At 40.5% G+C, this 18,761-nt stretch overlaps 1 protein-coding gene across 7 annotated transcripts in view; it reads left to right on the forward strand.

Annotated features, from left to right (window-relative positions):
• LOC118121666 (VPS10 domain-containing receptor SorCS1) overlaps positions 1-18,761 on the forward strand; it is a 152,513-nt gene that overhangs the window by 92,994 nt on the left and 40,758 nt on the right. For all 7 annotated transcript variants that reach the window (XR_007034868.1, XR_007034867.1, XR_007034866.1 and 4 more), the window contains exons 4-5: positions 9,084-9,242; positions 18,148-18,221. Coding sequence is in view for 4 of the 7 variants with exons in the window: in XM_047343562.1 (XP_047199518.1) it covers positions 9,084-9,242; positions 18,148-18,221 (233 nt within the window). In the remaining 3 variants the exon portion in view is untranslated. The remainder of the gene's footprint in view (positions 1-9,083; positions 9,243-18,147; positions 18,222-18,761) is intronic.

Below are 18,761 nucleotides of genomic sequence, written 5' to 3' on the forward strand. Positions count from 1 at the left end.
TGCCTGCTTAAAAGTGTTGGGAAATATACTCTTCACATGAGTTCTCATGCAGACAGTAGCTGTGATAAACATGAAGAAAGTGCTTCTCACTTAATATGTAGCCTTGACCCCCTCACTGTGCTCTGTCATGTAAAATTGATTTCAAATACAAGATAGCGTCTGGCTCCCGGGTTCCTGCTGGCTCTGTCAATCCCAGTTAACCTCAGGTGGATAATTCTTTGTTTACGAGTTGTTTTTTTGGCTCAGAAATCAAAACAAACATGAATCGGGTGAAGCCAATGTATTAACTTGCATTAAATCATTTCGAGTTAAGTTGCTGTCACTGTAGAGCTGGAGCATTGACTTGCCTCAGAGAGAATAAATCATAAGCTATTTTCTTTGTTCCTGTTTTTGAACACTTTTCCAATATGTACCCGCTTTAAGTCTGACAGTAACAAAAAATCTATTTGTTTCAGAGAACTGTGGGAAATTAGGCATAGATTTATAGAGAGGAATCACAATCCAATTACTGGGTGACTGTGTGAAATGGAAAATATGAAGCTAATTTCATTAATACCCTGTCTCTGAGCATTTATGGTACTACAGCGGCAAAATGAATTCCATTCACATATCTTAAATGTCCTCCAGCCGGCACATACACGCTTCATTAACCTTTGTCATTTTCAACCTTTTTGGCCTAATAATTTACCGTCTCTCTTCTCTCTCTCTCTCTCTCTCTCGCCTCTCTCAAAACACACACACACACACACACACACACACACACACACACACACACACACACACACACACACACACACACAGTCTACTGTTCCACAAAGTAGGCAAAGAGAATGTGGATTCTTTACTAATCAACTTACCTAGTTGTGTCAGTTCTTCGGGATACTGGCCTGACTTTTCAATTTATTCAAAAGGGTGTGTTTTTACTATTTTTTCCTTTGGTCACAAATCACAATGACTGATTTTATTCTGAAACAGGTTGTTTAAATTCCACGTGAGGATTCAAGTTAACTGGTAGACTCATGGGCAGAACACAGGAGCGGAGACAGGAGACAGTGGTTTTCAAAGATTTCATGTAATAAAATGTTTTGTATGTGAGCTGATTAAGGGAGGTAGGAACAGAGTATAGGTACATGATCCTCCACAGGTCAAAGCACATTCTGGTAAGTATTCAGATGCACAGTCAGATACAGACCTTTCAAAGAGGTCTTTCAGAAAGGCAGGCGCAGGCTAAACGTTTGTACCCGATAGAGAACAATCTGCCTGGGTCTTGATGAATGAACTGCTCATTATAAACAGCAGGAGAGGAGGGCTTTGGCTAGGTGATGAGGCAGAGCTGCGTGGATGAGTGGGAGTGAGAGGACGTAACCGTAAACCACGTGCAGCCAACAACACTAACTAAGGCACAGGAGCAGCACCCAAGTGAGGACACGCAGCAGCTAACCGAAGCAGAAAGAAGAACTGCATTCAGTATTATCAATAAACCATTAGTTAGCAATTCCATATCAGGAGACTGAATGTATAGGATTCGACTTAAAGTTAAATTTAGAAATACTAGAGTATTATTTTTGCAGGGGCTGCTCAAAGTGGCAGAGTGCAAAATCATCCCATTGAAAAAGATGAAGCAAAGAGCGATAATGCTTCAACTGCACTTTAAAGCATCTCTAATGGCAAAAACAACAGCAAAACAAGACATGTTTTGGACCCAAATCTTTACCCAACATCGAGTCAATAGCTGCCTACAGTTATTTTGTCAGTGGCAGCGGATGGAGCAGAGGAATATGAAGATAACCTTGATTTTACATTGTTTTGTCAAATTCCTTTTTTCCAAGCTCAAAACAAAACCATTTTTTTCTTTATCTCTCTAATGCTTTGTCCACACAACTGCAGCTTTTTTCAATAGATATTTCGCCCTCTGTTTATCCAAAAATATTTGTCTACCTGAGCTGTCCCGTCCAGATGAGAACAAAACAGCAACAAACGCTCAAACAAGCATAGCAGGCCAGTAGGTCGCGATCAAATCTCAACAATCCATCAAATACCAGACAAAACACTTTGGTCCAAGTAATTCCAAGATACTCGACCATTACTGACAATAATCCATCAATTCATTGACCTTCAGTTATGCTTCAAAATGTTTATTCTAATCAATGCTGCGAATACCCTTATCTTGCTGATGTTCTCCTTTACACTTGACATTTCTGTCCGTCCTGGGAGAGGGATCCCTCACATGTGGCTCTCTCTGAGGTTTCTACCTTCTTTTTACCCTGTTTAAAGGGATTTTTGGTAGTTTTTCCTTACTCTTGTTGAGGGTTAAGGGCAGAGGATGTCACACCCTGTTCATGCTGGTGATAAATGCTGCAGTGATGCTAAATTTAGCTGCAAACTTGACATTAGACTTAACAGTGCTAACCAATTACAGAGAAACTGGCGTATAGCTTCTATTGTTCTTCTACATGAACAATTTGGATACACAGAAACCATAGTTTTTGAAATTCTGCACTTTGGAAGGCATATGTGAAAGTATCTGCTTTAGTGACTGAACAAGCTGTTTTCATGTGGATGATAAGTAAAATAAACCGCAAAACAAGCTGTGAAAGGTTTATGGCTAAGTTATAAGCAAGCAACTTACAGATCCAGCATTGAGTACTATAGCATTCATTTCAAGTCACATGTCTGTTCCACAGGAATCTAAGTCCAATGTTGGGGCAGGCAGGCGGTGGGGTGTTTGTCTGGTCTGGCGTAGTATGGAAGGTGAATGCATTTGTGGCGCTGCGAGCTGAATGGCGTGGCTAGAGAACTGGCACTCTTGTGAGAGGCACAAGAAATAGCACTAGGGAATTGCTCAACACTGGGAAACTATTGAGCGGCTGAGAGAGTGGATACCTCAGAGCAAGCAGAACAATCTGGTGGTGAGAGGGAGGGGAGCTGGGGTTGCAGACAGCTGTAGAGATGATTGTGAAGCAAGGTAAGCTGTGTCCATGACACACAAACACACAACTCACAAACACATAGGAAAAAAAGGGAAACTTGTGGCCTCAGCCATTTTCTTTTCTCATTTTAACTTTAATTTTGTTCACGTCGTCTAAAGTCTACACATTAGTAATCAGGCAATGGAGCGGTGGTATCAAGGTCCACCAATAAACACGGCCGCATATAAATCTCAGCAATCAATTATGATGTCTAATCCAGTTTTTATAGCATCAGATAACTAATGAAAACCTAATTTACCAGAAACATAAACATAAACACAACATATATCTGTAATAACAAACTAAAATAACATAAACCATCTTTGCTAAAGATTTATTTGACGTGACGTGTATTATGGTCCATGTTCAGTCTGCTAACATGGATGAGATAGATGTTATGCTGCAGCCCCGGGGTGTTTGAGATATTTTCTCTGGGCATCTTTCAATATTTTCACCTGGTTTTGCAGGGAATAATTCATAGATCTTGAAAAACATGGCTTGATTGGCATTAAGGGGACTGAATGTATGCAGGGAAGCTGCATAGAGTGAGGGCAGGGATCGAGTACAAACAAGGCAAAGCACCCATATATTCACATCATTTTTTCCTGAAACAATAAGCTGAATCTTTTTTGTTTTGGCAGATGTCCTCTGGACTTTTCTCATATTTGTTGATAACGAAAGGGTAAAGAATGAATTTTTCATACAATCTCCATAATCTTTAATCTCAATATAGGATTTACACATATCACCAGGGTGTATTGATTTCCATATTCTGATGTGCATAAGTGTGTACAAGTGTGTACACTTTGTGAGGTGTAGACTTTTGTGTAAGATTGCTGAATTATATAGTTTAATCCCCCATTTACTAGAAAGACATCCGGCAATTATAAAGTTGTCTAGTATTCCAGCTGTGCTGCAGTGTCGGGGCATGAACAAAACGTTAATTGGGATTTGTAGTTCAGACAGCGTTTGAGTGCTTTTGATTGGATTGGTCAGCATGTGGCTCACGTATGTGGCATTATACCTGCCTTCAGTGATTGATTAACTGGTGTTAGTGGGTCTGCCCACCACGGCTGCAGTTACCCAAGTGAGTGCTGACAAATGACTCACTAACATGAGGGACTAGAAACACTTTGCAATACGGTGGCATACTGATAAGGATATTGACCGTGAGAGCAGTGTGTATTCTCATTCACTCTGCTGTCTGCACGACATAATGCGCACACACAGATTGTCATGCCAAAGGGCATCTCTGAACCAGATGTAAGTCACTGTGTGTGTGTGTCGCAGGGACAGTACTGCCTCTGCACTTGCATCAGAACTTTTATCGACCTGTTGGCAACAAAGGCATCACGAAAAAAACTGGACTCAGGCACAGCTTAGTGGCCTGCAATTTACCAAGCGACACCACATTACAACATTAAACTGGCAAATTAGAAATTGTTTCATAAAATGAATTACATAATTACTTTATTGCAATGAATATATGGTCATGAGCTTTAGGAAGTGACTAGAAAGAATGAGATAGTGGAAACTAGCGGCTGAAACTAGCTCACTCCACAGGGTGGCTGGGTTTAGCCTCAGAGATATGGTGAGGAGTTTGGACATCCACAGGGAGTTTGGAACAGAGCCACTGCTCCCATGTTGAAAGGAGCAGGTTGAGCTGGTTCAGACATGTGATTAGGATGCCCGCTGGTTGCCTTACATTGGAGGTTTTCCAGGGCACCCTCAGCAAGGAGGAGACCCCGTGGTAGACTCCATACTCATTGGAGAAATGATATTTTCGATCTGGCCAGGGAACCTCGGGATCCCCCCGGAGTAGCTGAGTAGCCTTTCTGGAGAGAGGGATGTCTGGAACACCCTGACGGATTGATTGAGAGATGGATTGATTACTACAATAAGCCTAGTTCAAAGCCACAATATATAAACAATTTAAAAAAATCAATAACTGTGTTTTTGTTTAGGTCTCGATAAACACTCAAAGCTAAACACCGTTTTAAGTAACTGTACCTGCTAAAAATCACAAATGTGTCTCAGAGGAAATTCTGTGCAACATGCAACACCATCTAATGTTATGCTTGATTTGTGAAACATTGAACATGTGAACATTTCTTTTGCTGAAGAAAAAACCTTTGAAAGGAAATATAGAAGATAAACATCGAGGCCTCAATAACAGTATGAGGGATCAGTCTTTGGGGACAGTTAGGTGAACACAAGGAGAGTTATTGTATTGAGAAAGACAGTGATAACATAGGTAAGTAAAATGTAAAAAACAATCAATGTGAACTGTAATTATTAACATATTTCCAGTGGAGGGCTTACGGGCAAGAGGTTGAATGGCTTTGATCACCTCCTCTATCTGTGTAATCTCTGCCATGATACTGACAATTGCACACAGTTCTATGTTCTTTTAACATATTAATGCTGTTTTGGGCTAGATTTAGTGAAACGGCCTCTTATTTTAGGGTCAAACACCTTCACTGGCTGTGATGACATGGTTGGCTGCTGTGCGATTATTTGTATTTGCTGGGGCTGTTGTGTTCGACAGAAATCACACACAAGAAAGTTTTTGTGAAGTTTTGTGTATTACAGTTTTTCTCGATTGCTTAAGCACGATTTTTAAAACACTACACACAATTAGCACAAACATACATCCAATTAGCAGAACACCTCAGATCCTTTGCAAAATGAAACACTTGTAAAAAAACTATTCACTAATTTATCAAAACCATATTTTGTTACCATATGAAACACACACGTTTCATATGACTTAATTATGACCTGTTTGAACCAGTTCACACTGCTGTTGCTAACCTAAAACACTTTTAGCAATTCTACTTCTCAGTGATTAGAGTACTGTAAGTGAAGTACACAGAGAAAGGGCAAATATACAATAAATTCACCAAACACTACACAAGACCAATGCTGCAGACTGATGAAAATACAATTTATTTCTCTCCATATACCCAAATCTGTCAACATGTCAAAATGGAGAAGTTTTCATGCTACTACAGTAGTGGTCATAACACTATAAGCTCAGCAAATATCAGACAAACAGTGAATTCTGTATCCAGTACAGATTTCACTGTAGATCTGCTAAGATCTGAACTCTTAGTCCAGCCTCCCTCGGCGTCAATCCGTGGTTCACGACATGGTCAACTAGTGTTGCGCGAATTTCATTTGATAAATTTGGTCCTCTTCTTCTTTGAGCACGTTCTCCTCCTGCTTCATGTCTTCCTCTTCCTCTTCCTCTTCCTCTTCCTCTTCCTCTTCCTCGGCCTCTACCTCTGGCACAGCCTCCGCCTCTTCCTCTTCCTCCTTCTCCTCCTCCGTGGATTCCCCCTTTCACCCTCACTCTTCTTCTTCTTCTGACTCCTTCCATTTTGGTTGAAGACAGGTGAACTCCCCTGCTGCATTTGTATAGTGCTTAAACCTGATTGGTGTGTCTACAATTAATCAATCATGTGTTTGTGCACCTGATGGCTGTGTTGAACCAATTGGCTCATAGGGGGGGTCATTTGACAGTCAGTGCTTTGGAATTGCAAGGAAGTGACATCATGATATACTTCTGTGTCTAATGTATACAAGTGTGTTTAGTGTTTTGCAAATCACTGTGTGTATTGTTTTGCAAAAAGTGTGAAGCTGACATTGTGCTTATAGTGGTGCAGATCTGGGCCGATGTTTTGCTCCTTGAGTGTAAGGTTTTGATAATTGTGTAATACTTTTGATTTTAGTGTTTATGCAATCGAAAAAAACTGTAAAGCGAAAAATCATCAAGTTATAACTTGATGTATTTTACATTTTAGCGTTATACAGATTTGTTTTTTTCTTTTTCTGCTGTGGCATCAATATTCTTCTGTAAAAGCCAAGTGAATTATGAGATACGTATTCGTTGCTTTATTTTTGTGACTTTATCTTACTGTGTTTATCTGTGATATTTTTCAAACTGAACTTGTCCCATTTTCTTGGGATTTTCTGATGGCCTGTGATTAAAAACTGTCCCTCTGTCTTGTATGTTCTGCTGCACTCTTAGAAGTGTGAATAGGTCAAGTTGTGGGCAGATACAGTCTTTAACGGCTGATCGGTCTGGTCTGGTAGATGCTCCGTGTTGGTGAGGCTCCTCCAGTGGTGTTATGTGCTGCTCTTACCACCTGCTGTAGAGCCCTGCGGCGCTGTACTGTGATGCAGCTTTTTAAGTCTAGGGTTTGGATACAGTTGAGATTTGAACCTATACTGCTACTGAAGCTTGGAATCTCATACCCAACAGCACCTTTTTAACATTACATCTCTCTCTCTGTTGGTGTAACACTTACATGTTCCACTGTGGTGCTTGCTGGGTGGGTATAGTTTAATATCCCCCTGTAAATATCATCCAATGCACGTGCCATTGGTTTGATACTAAGTTTTAGGAAAAAAAAATCTCACATATGCATTTTATTGCTGGATGCAACCAGTGGCTGAATGTTGACCGATGCTTAACTTATTCTGTTAATGTCAACCAGACACGGAAAAATGCAAAACTCCAAAAGAAACTTAATCCAATGAGTTAATTATTTACCTGACGATGTTGATGAAGGCTCAGTTAATGTTTCATAGTCCTTGGAGGGTTCATCCTCTCCAGTGCTGGTGTTAGCTGCTGCTCCTGCACGAGATCACACACTCATCAGTGTTTCAACGTATTCAGTGATTGAGTGGGCGTTTCCTCATGTCCCCAACATGTTGCCTTGGCCAGCTTTTTATACATTGCCACACTCTTGTCATTACTGGGAATAGCTGTGTTGTCACTTTAATCTTTTCTAACTCTTCTTCTGTTTGGGTTTATTGGAGGTTTGCAAATTGCCACCACTCCCTGATCTCACGTCAGTTTTGCGCTCTTTCTCTCTATGCTCTTATTACTTCCCCAGCCAGACTTGCCCTCGCGTATCTAAATCCGGCATTATTTGTATCTGGCCATTGCCCTTAACATTTCAGAGTTCCATACCCAGAACACTCTCCACTGTGCATCTCTAGAGGCTGCTGAGGAATTTGATTGGCATGCCACATTTCCTCTGCCTTCTCAAGAAATACAGACACTCCTGGGGTTTCCATACCACTTGTGTAGTTATAAGTCTGGGTGAGATCCTCTGGGATGTGAACACTTAGGACAAATGCTGACATGGCATGTTAGCTGACCACTAAAGACCTGTATGTTGGAATTCAAGTCGTTGCACAATGCATCTTTAACAAGGTCAGGGTGGTATCTGCCAGGTACCAGTTATAGACATACAAAGTCATAAGCTCACGTGTAATCCAGTATCACTTACAGGCTCACACTGATACCTGCAGTCGATTCATACACCCATAAATGTGTTACAGTAGCACAAGTAACTCTCTGCTACTGTACACTCTTCTAATGATGAGAGTGCCTGTCTTGAAGTCCACTTATTTAATTATGTTTGCATCTGATATTATCTGGGGATATCTTTGTGGTTTTTATTTCTGGGGACCGTGCCAGAATTTGGCAAAAAATGTTGGACGTTTAAGAAAAGAACGAAGCTCATGGGAAATTAGTGCTTTCCAGGCCTGACTGAGCATGGGCAGCGAGAGTGAAGACAGAGGCAGACGGCAGAAATTGAATTGACGGGACACACACAGCCATGGTGCTTACGCCAAACAAAGAAATACACACATTTTAGCTGCAAGCGTTTTTACCCGCTAATCTGCAGCCACAGCAATAATGCACTTTATATCACACATATGGTAATCAGGCTTGATTGACTTATCTCCGTGTTTTGTCACACACACACACACACACACACACACACACACACACACACACACACACACACACACACACACACACACACACACACACACACACACAGACAGAAGTGGGTGAGGTGCATACAAGTGAGAAATAATGGATATATTAAACTATAACTCTGCACAATCAAAGTAAGATAGTCTCACACTCCTGCAGTTTAAATGATAGAATATTTGGATGTTGAAATATCTCAGCACCCTCTACCTTTTGTTTGTCACTGTTTTCCTGTGTTTTATTTTTTGTTAATCTGATTTGCTCTGTTTTGAAACCCCGCTAACTTTGACCCGTATCTGCCCCCCTGCTGTCTCCAGATCATGCTGCTAACTGATCCGGACGTGGAGAGCAGTCTCCTGATCAGCTCCGATGAAGGAGCAACCTACCAGAAGTACCGACTCAACTTTTACATCCTCAGCCTGCTCTTCCATCCTGAGCAGGAGGACTGGATTCTTGCCTACAGCCACGACCAAAAGGTTAGAGAACAAGCAAGACGAGTTTAGCGCTGGGTTGTTTAAGGTTTCAAACTAAGCTGAGTGTTGAGTCGGATATGCAACAACAATCCGGGGATGCATTGCCCCAGAGCGACTTGGATAAATGTGAGATCCTATTACACAAGAGTTTGGCTCAAAGCACACAGTCAGAGTTCATGAAGTTCACTTGAGAGGAAGGTGGATAAGCATGGGTTGTATAATTCAGGTAGTTCCAAATCCACTGATTCAGAACTCTGTGTTCACCAGATAGAGCAAAAGAGATGAAAGGTCTGGATTTTCAGAAGTCAAAGTCTGCACTTACAGATTCTAAAGTTTGACTCTCTGAATCACAATTCTTTATCAGTTAAAACTTATTTCAAGATTATGACAAAGTGAATCTGTGTTTTTACTTTTTTACTTAGTACATCATAATTGTGACCTCCTAACACTGATTGTTATTTGGTACATTTTTCTAAAAGTTAATTTGCATGGTGGAGTTATGAACTATGTGCATCCACTAGAACCAATAATATCGTGATTGACCAGAGGATATTTGCATGACTTGATTTAGCATTTCTTGACCTTTAGTGTAGCTGGGTGTGTTTGGACCTGCTCAGACCTGGTATTAACATCTGTCTCGAGTGATCCGATCACAAATGTCCACCTCTGAGTGTGTCAGTTCACACCTGGTATTAGAATGCCTCTCCACCTGTATATACAGTGACCACTGGTTGGATCTCACTTCCACTCATCTCATTTCTGTTGCAAAGACCGATGATGCTGTCTTTAGCCTGTCTGACTTCACTGATGACTTAATATAAAGATTGACGGCATGTCAGCTCCCTTGATTTCCCCCCTGGTGGCAGGCTTCAAGGCGGGACATGGGGCAAACTAGAAAGGTACACGTCAATTCATTTTTTTCCAAACATGGTTTCTGTCAGGTAGCTATGCTTGGAAAGTGGGAGAACCGTCCTGATTGACAGTTCAGATTGAGTTCAGATTGTTGTATTTGAGGGACTCAGATATTGTGGCTTCTCTCCACTATCACTACTGCATAAAAGACATTTCAAGATGGCAGCACATGTATCCTGGATAATTTGGCCTCTTTTTTGTTGAGTAGTAGAAAGTGGAGACATGTCATTGCAAAACAGACAGGTCAATGCGTTATTTTGGTGTGAGTGTGTGCGTCTATGTGTGAGACAGAAAGAGTGAAGCAAGGAGAGGGACTCAATGCGCTGGGCACAGCTCGACAACTCAAATTGTGACCACACCCCAGACCACTTCTTTATGTGGTCTCACTGATCAGATCCTGAATACGTCCTCAATACATCTTGGGTACTTTCACACTTACTGATGTCCACTTGTGATTGGATGACTCGGTGTTAATAGCAGGACCTTTAAATCTGTTGAGCTCAGCAGGGAGGTTCCAGATCTGCAGAGCCAGGTCTCATTCACAATGAACAGCAGCTGCTGTCCCAGGCTTTTGAATCTGCATGTGTGAATGGCCCGTTACACTTGAAATGAAGCTAGACTAGCAATGATGCATTTTGTTAGCGAATGAGTGGTTTTGAACACACAAGTGGAATTTGCACAGATGTGTACAATGTCTTTTTGAGCATGTCCCAATTCTGTTTGAGTCAGGTGCATGAAAATTTCAACTCACAGAGCACCGATCATTTATCATCAGTAGTGTGGACCAAATTTCAGTCTGTTGCACTGAAAACTGTATGACAGTTAACTATATTATATTTATATATTATATAATAATATATATATATAACGAATCCAATTACACATGTACATTTAATTGCTTTTGTGCAGCTGCTTGGGTTCAGACATTTAACATTCGAGAATTAAGGTGAAATAGAACAAATTAAATAGGAAAACCTGTTTATATTTAGGTATCACAGAAACGCATGATTTTGGTTTTATTACCAGGAATTGTGTGTACTAGATATACAAATTTATAATTGTCTTATTGTAAACTACATCTTCAGAATTACCCTGCCAGAGCTTGGAGACAGTGGAAGTGGTTATTGAATAAATAATCATCTAATATAAGAGGCAGCGTGTGGGTGGAGAGGGTTTTAAGTGAGAACTAGTGACACAGAGAGAAAGACGAGAGAGGTGCAATTTATAGGCATTTTAAAATGGCTGTTTGCATTAATAAAATGCTTTTCTTTCAGCTCAGCCCATTTGGGTCTAATGTTTCAGTTGTGATGAATAATGAAGGCATTCTTCTTTGCTGAGGAGACGTGTAGATGTGTGGTGGTACAGAGTGTGTGTGTGTGTGTGTGTGTGTGTGTATCTTTACCTTTGAGTTGTTCCTTTCTGGAAGGAATATCACTATTCCCTTGTGAAGTGAGTATGATCCTTCATATGCACATATGCACCTTTCGCATATAGAGCTGAAGTTTGCCGTGTGATGTTTCTAAGTTGCCTGAAACCCATAAGCAAACATCACATTCTTAATTCATTGTCTGCTTGTCTTTTCAACCTGTTTTATAATTCATTTCCAAATGACTGTCTATAACTTACTATATACTGAGTAAATAAGGGTCTGGCATTCTGAACCACTCTGAAATAATAATCATAAACCAATGATCTGATGGTGTTTATGGGTTTGAAGTCATCATCAGCATATTATGTATTAAAATAATTGTGCATCACTTATATTTAGGGCCCGAGCACCGACGGTGGGAGGCCCTATTGAAATTGTAAGGATTATTCTTATTCTTATTATTGTAACCCAAATGAATTGGCTTTTTGAGGGCTTTAATTTATATTGAGACCAATCCCTAGGAAAAAAATGATCTTTTCTACCAATTCTTCTGCCCAGTCCAGTTCGTACTGGTTCTACACTGGCATGTGGTTCCTTCAGGATGTATAGCCACATATTTGCACTGACAGTCCGGCATCAACAATGGCCCACACGGCTTTCATATCTTACCAAACTAACCGGCAGCCACTACATTGACAAAGGCACTTGAGTCACTGTGTGGCTAAGATACACCTGCTTTAAGCAGTGCGGCCGGTGACTGACCCGTTTTCCCCTCAGGGCTTACAGAGCTGTATTGCACATGCTCAGTAACACAAAGCCTTTTTATCTAACTCCACTGGACTAGCCTTGAGTCTGCATCTGCAGATAGCACTCTAGAGGAAATAGAGTGCATGGGGCTTATCAGATTTGTTAATGTACCAAAGTTAGGCAACAGATGCCTGTTAGCCTCTTGTACTTGGTTGATGGACATCTATTATCCATAATAATCATAGTGTGAGTGGGGTACACTCTCAACAGCTCGTAAGACATGCATACAAAGTACATTTAAAGACAAGAAACAAACACATGGCTCTTGTTTTTTTTGAATTATCACATTATCAGCAAGTAGAGTCAAATGCTTCTAGGTTTCAAATGATTTCACATTCATTTTGCCAGCACCTAAATAATACTTTGAGGATAATGATGTACTGTATATGTTTATAATTTCAGGCTCCAGGCTCGGGTTCACTGAGGGAACACAACACTCAAACTTCTGAGCTATTTTTAAAGGAGGTCCGGCTAAATTATAAATTAACAAAACATGATATGCACAATGCAGGATTTAGTTTTTTTTAATGTTGAAAGTAAAAAACGTGAATGTACATCATACACATGAAAGTGTCCTCAGGAGTTACAGGGCTAAATGGAAAAGGTCGAAGATTGCCGTCTGTGCTGTGCATACTTCATTTTAACAGTTGAAGGACCTCTCAAAAATAATTGCATTTTTGGTGCTCATTGGTTCGGGGAAATATTTTTGGACAAATGTGGCTTTGCTTTTTCCAATTAAGACAAGTATTTACAGTTTAGCTATTTTTGTAAACCTCCACCGGAGGCAGTATAAGTCTGCCAAGAGAGGCTAGAGAGGCAATCTATAGCTCATATTGAACAGGAAATGATTACCAATCTTATGTCAGTTGACAAGTAACAAAATTAAGAAGTGACAAAGAAATCTGAAAATAACTCTGCATTTATAGCTGCATCATATAGACACAACCTAAAGCGTATGCATGGCAAAGTAATCCATGATTACTACAAGGTAGTAATGATGTCATATGTGGTATAGGCTATTGTAGTTATGCATTTACCTTTGCAACCAATATGATTAGACGCATACTCTGCAGCTTCTTTAGAATAAGCATCCATTCATTATAAATTATAAATATCATGATAATAAAAAATAATAAATGCAAAACGTGAATAGAGTAGAGTGCATTCCGCTGTCAAGTCCCAACAGTCCACTTTAAGTTCAAACAATTTGCACACAGTCATAGATATCAGTCCCCTATACATGGCTGATTTTATTTTGTTTTTCATCAAGATCCATTAATTATTTCCTGGGAAATTGATTAGAATGTCAGAAAACACAAAGTTAAAGTAAGTAAGAAAATAGTCCTGGAAAATGTAATGGGTTATATATCTTGACCCACATTCCATCCTTCCATCTAACCCTAACGCCATAATCTAGGAAACAAACAGACAAACCAACAAACGATCACAAAGAAACCGGGGTGAAAACACAGCCGACTTGCCTGGGGTCAATACTTGTTCCCTTGTGACTGTTAAACTGAAGGATTCTCCATGTATGCACATTTCCAATGGGCCCTAACCCTACACATGTCCGCGTGATGCAATGTAACATATTGTTATGACTATAACAAACCACAGTTCACTAGCTGTGTTTTAAGTTCTTTGGTCACTCCCTCTGTGCACTCCTATGTGGCAGGTGCCGACTTGCTCCCTCCACTCACCTCCTCACGCACCCCCTCCCCTCACCCGTGTCCAGCCTCACATGCGTTGTCTCTGCCACAAAACTGCTTCTCTTTCAATTTCCTGGCCTCCTTTTGGCAGTGCTGCTGCATTTGTTGATTGAGAGACCTTTAGAGGTTGTGGAGGCTGCTCTGTCCCACCCCACCCCCATCTCCTGCTCTCCACCTCTACACTGTCACTTGCTTGGCTACAAACTAACTTGCGGTGGGAGGATAATTAGTCAAAGTGATTTCCTGCAACCCTCCTCCCCCTCCCCTCACCCCTATACCTCCCAGGCTAACCCCCTCCAGCTTGCATCTGCTTAGCACAGCTTGGCATGGGAGTCATGGAAATCTCATCACCTGTGCGGTTGTTCACTCTCTGCTTGACACGAGAATACACACAAACCAGATGCAATAGTCACAGGGAATAGATGAACAGTGCGCATATGCCCGTTGTGGAACGATCCAATGAAGCGAACACGTCAAATGAAAATATATTTGCTACGCCTCATGTCAGGACTGCAATAAAGTCACACTTCACTGTTTTTTACTGTCATCCTCGAAGGTGTGGGGAAATGTTAAATCATTAATTGAGCAGTAATTCTTGTCTATGAGCCCATGACTTCTGGTTGTTGCTAATATGAAATATCAATGTGAAAGTAACTGTGGCGATGATATGAAAACAAAACAAAAGCCTCTTCATTGCAGTGCTTTGTGGTTCAGCCATATGCATTATGAATGTTTTATCAATAGAATAGGTTTACTAATAGGATTCCTCATGGCTGCATACTATTGTAGATGTTAAATAACAGTTTTCCATCATCTATTGCCGAATGTAAAACGGCAGCAGCCCCACGCCACAATCCTGAACCAGTGTTTTTTGTGATTCTAACACTCAAAACAGGGGATTTATTGATTTGATAATAGTGATTGTCTGTCGGGGATGTGATCTCATGAGCAGCTTTTAAATGCAGGCCAACACTTTGCCCTTCAGAAGAGAGTAAATAAATACAATTAGAAAATAAATGAATATAAACAACAGTGTCTCATTTTTTCTTATCTGCTATTAAACGATTGTTGACACGCTATGCGTGGCTGCTCATGCTTTAAATGGAAAAAGTCCAGCACGAAACAACTGGAGGAGTTCTACGCTTTTTTAAATTCCAGCTATAAGCTACAGAGTAAACAGATTAGTCAGAGAATGCAGGTGTGTTTGGAGACAAAGGAGTTTCAATAAGCGCATTCCTCAGTCAATGGGGTTCATTTACACAGCAGCAGAATATATGAGGGGGAACTATAGTTTGACTTGATGCAGCACTTTAAGAGTTGCTACACGGAAATTATAAAAATTTCCTATTTTTCCACTTAGTTTTAGCTAATTCTACTAGAAATGATGTTTCGTTGCAAGTAAACTGCAAGACATCGCATGTTATGGCTGACTGCAAGAAGGTCCCCTGTTCAAATCCTGGTTCGTTAGGCTGGCGACAGTCAAGGGTGAACCCCGCCTCTCTCCCAATGTCAACTGGGATTGGCTCCAGCGACCCCGCTACCTTCAAATGATAAGCAGTACAGATAATGGAAAGATAATATAAGACGCATTTTATTTGTTGAATGAATGAAGTGGTATATTTAACTGCAGTGGGGTCAGTGGTGGTTGTGCAGGATGCAGAGCGAACAACGAAATGTACTAAGAAAAGCAATTTGGTTAAAATTGTAACTAACTAAAATTGTAGTTTCGTCTAAATATAAATAACCATGTTTTGTCCTAGGTCACCATTACATAACTTCTGTGCATGTGGGGCTCAGCATGTCAGATGTCCTAACTTTCTAAAAGCTTTTTCCTGCTGAAAACGTTTGCCTGCTGCATCTAGACACACAGTTTATGAAAGCAGCGAATAGGTGTGGAACCTCTCAGTTGATCCTTGATTTCTAAGGGGCTTATGTCTCACAACATACCCACAACCAATCAGGGCAGCAGAACGCAAAGTGATGTTGATGAAAAACGTTAAGAGACTACAGTGTAAAGCAGTTGCTTGTTAGAGAAGATGTACTGTCCAATTCAGTTAATTACTATCTTAATTGCAAGCTGTGTCGCAATTCATGTTCCTTGGTCTTTTAACATGTGTGGTCTTTAGTTGTTGGGTCTCCGCTTTTCCATCCTGAAACATTTGTTTTTATTTTGTTTTTTTCACAGTTTTGCATCTGTAGTGTGTTCGGAAGGTCCAGAGTTTCTGCGGGTTTAATACTGTCAGCGCATGTCTGAAAGCAGCTTTATACTCTGGAAGACGTAGAAATCTCAGATACTTGACTTGATTAATTCTTTTAGTTACAGATTTGAACTTAAATCAGCGGAAATGAGGACCTGCGGAATCTCAATGGAACAATTGTGGGAACAAATTAAGGCACATGCAGGTTCTTATGTATGTGGACAATTACTGTAGTTCCATCACACAGAGATTCCACATGCTGCCTCTGCCCTTTCTGTGCACTGAGGTAGAATCTGAGCAATCCAGTGATTTACTGACGAGTGAACAATGGCTGTATTGAGACCACCCGCCACGCTGTGGATCCCCTCTCCCTCTCCCTCTCCCTCTCCCATTCACAGGCTTGTTACAGCCGCAGCCACATTTCTTTAGTTCAGGGAACCCTGCATCCTGCACATATTTCTTTACAGTTCCATTATTAACGTGCTTTTTATTGTATATGCCCCTGTGGGCCTCTGCAGTAATGAATATTTGTAAGAGAAAGGCATACAATTTTTTCAACCATAAGTGTCGTGCATGCCACGTTATTTGTCTGTGTTTGAATCTGATTTAAATTCTAATCCAATTTAGGATCCAATTTTAAATAAAGAACCTGTAAGTACGTGTGTGTGTGTGCAATGGGTGTGGGCTATTGGGTACACATTTCAGACTACAGACTACTGGGGACAAAGCCGTGTCGCCAGTTGTTGATTTTTGGATTACTGGTTGAGGTTAGGGTCGTTAAGAGCAGCTGGGAATACGACTCCACCCCAGTAATTCATATCAACCATCAGACTGCTAATATTGTGGATTATTCTTTTTTGTTGATGTAACAGGTGAACAAGTTGTAAATATGGCTGCTCTGTAGATCCGGGGGGATCTAGGTTGTTCAGGTTACAAACTACAAATATGTACTGCTTCCTAACAAATATATATTGTTTTTAAATATGAAAAAAATACACAAATTTTAATATAAAAAATATAATGTGTTACTACAGGAGAAATTGGAAACTGTGCTCTCTTTCTCTCTCTTCCTATAATCAACAATGGATGCTGATTATTATTAGATTGTTATTATTATTAATATTATTATTATTAATAATAATAATGATTATAAATGATTATTATAGGCTATTATTGATGAACATTATCGAAGGCAAACTCAGTGGAAAAAGACAGGGTTGGCAGCAGCAGCAGTGTGAAAGCCGCCGTGCACATATGAGGTGTTGAAAGAAGTCTTCCAACTCCTGCTTGTTATATCACCACTGGTCAAGTTTACTGCTGAAGATTCAGGTCAGAACCAGCCTCAGGTCACCTGGTGCTCTCGACGAGCTGCTTGCCCCCGGATAAAGGTTCAGGGTAGGGGCAGGCAAGGGGTTACGGTCAGAGGATTAGGGTCCAGGAAGTCTCTAGGATATTAATGCAACTCCATATCTCTAAAACTGCCCTTTGACAAAGCATGTGAGGACAATTCGGCCAGCCCTCGCCTTATTCAATGGACTGTTTGACTGATAAGACTTGGCTTGAAGGTTCAGTTTAGAATTAGGTATCATTTGGGTTTGAGTTCCATTGATACGGTTGAGGTCAGGGGATGGGTCTAGTGTTCTTACAAATGAAGTAGTACAACCGTTTGTGTGTGTGTGTGCCTGTGAGACCCTGTGAGAGAGCTGATCTCCCTCTCATTGTTCCTCTGCAGCTGTTTGAAGGATGATTGAGGTACTGAGTCAATGTGTGAAAGCAAACCCAAGTGCCTTTTAAAAAGGCAAACACAGCATTTGACAGTAAGGCAGCTTGTGTTGCACAGAATTGTAAATTTGATCGGCTGTTAAGATGCTATGTGAATAAAAACTCAGTGATGCCTGCTTGTCTTTCTGCAGCTCTACAGCTCAGTGGAGTTCGGGAGGAGGTGGCAACTGGTGCATGAGAGAGTGGCTCCGAATCGCTTCTACTGGTGAGTACACAGGTCTGGACATGGTTACATTTTGAAGTAGCACACACAAATTTAACTTCAAGTGTGTATTGGTGGCTTGCCCAAGAAAATTGTTCTTTGGATGAAAATTTGATAGAATTATGCAATAACATTGTGCTCCCTGTTTTTGTGTTGTTGTTGTTGTTTTTTGAATAAACAAGCCCTTGTAAAAAGTTTATCATTAACTTGAACTATTTAGCTCCCACTTAGTAAGATAGTTACATCAGCCACATGCATAACATTACTAAATATTTCTCAAACAAGGGTCTTGTTTTCAATATATGTACTGTGTTTTTTCCATTGTGAATTATGTGTTTATTGTTGAGCCCTGCAAAAGGAGCATTTCTGTCACTTTGGGACTGACAATAAAGTCTATCTATCTATCTATCTATCTATCTATCTATCTATCTATCTATCTATCTATCTGTCTGTCTGTCTGTCTGTCTGTCTGTCTGTCTGTCTGTCTGTCTATCTATCTATCTATCTATCTATCTATAAATCTGTCTATCTATCTATCTATCT

This window comes from Hippoglossus stenolepis, chromosome 2 (assembly GCF_022539355.2).
Source record: "Hippoglossus stenolepis isolate QCI-W04-F060 chromosome 2, HSTE1.2, whole genome shotgun sequence".
NCBI classification, from domain to species: domain Eukaryota; kingdom Metazoa; phylum Chordata; class Actinopteri; order Pleuronectiformes; family Pleuronectidae; genus Hippoglossus; species Hippoglossus stenolepis.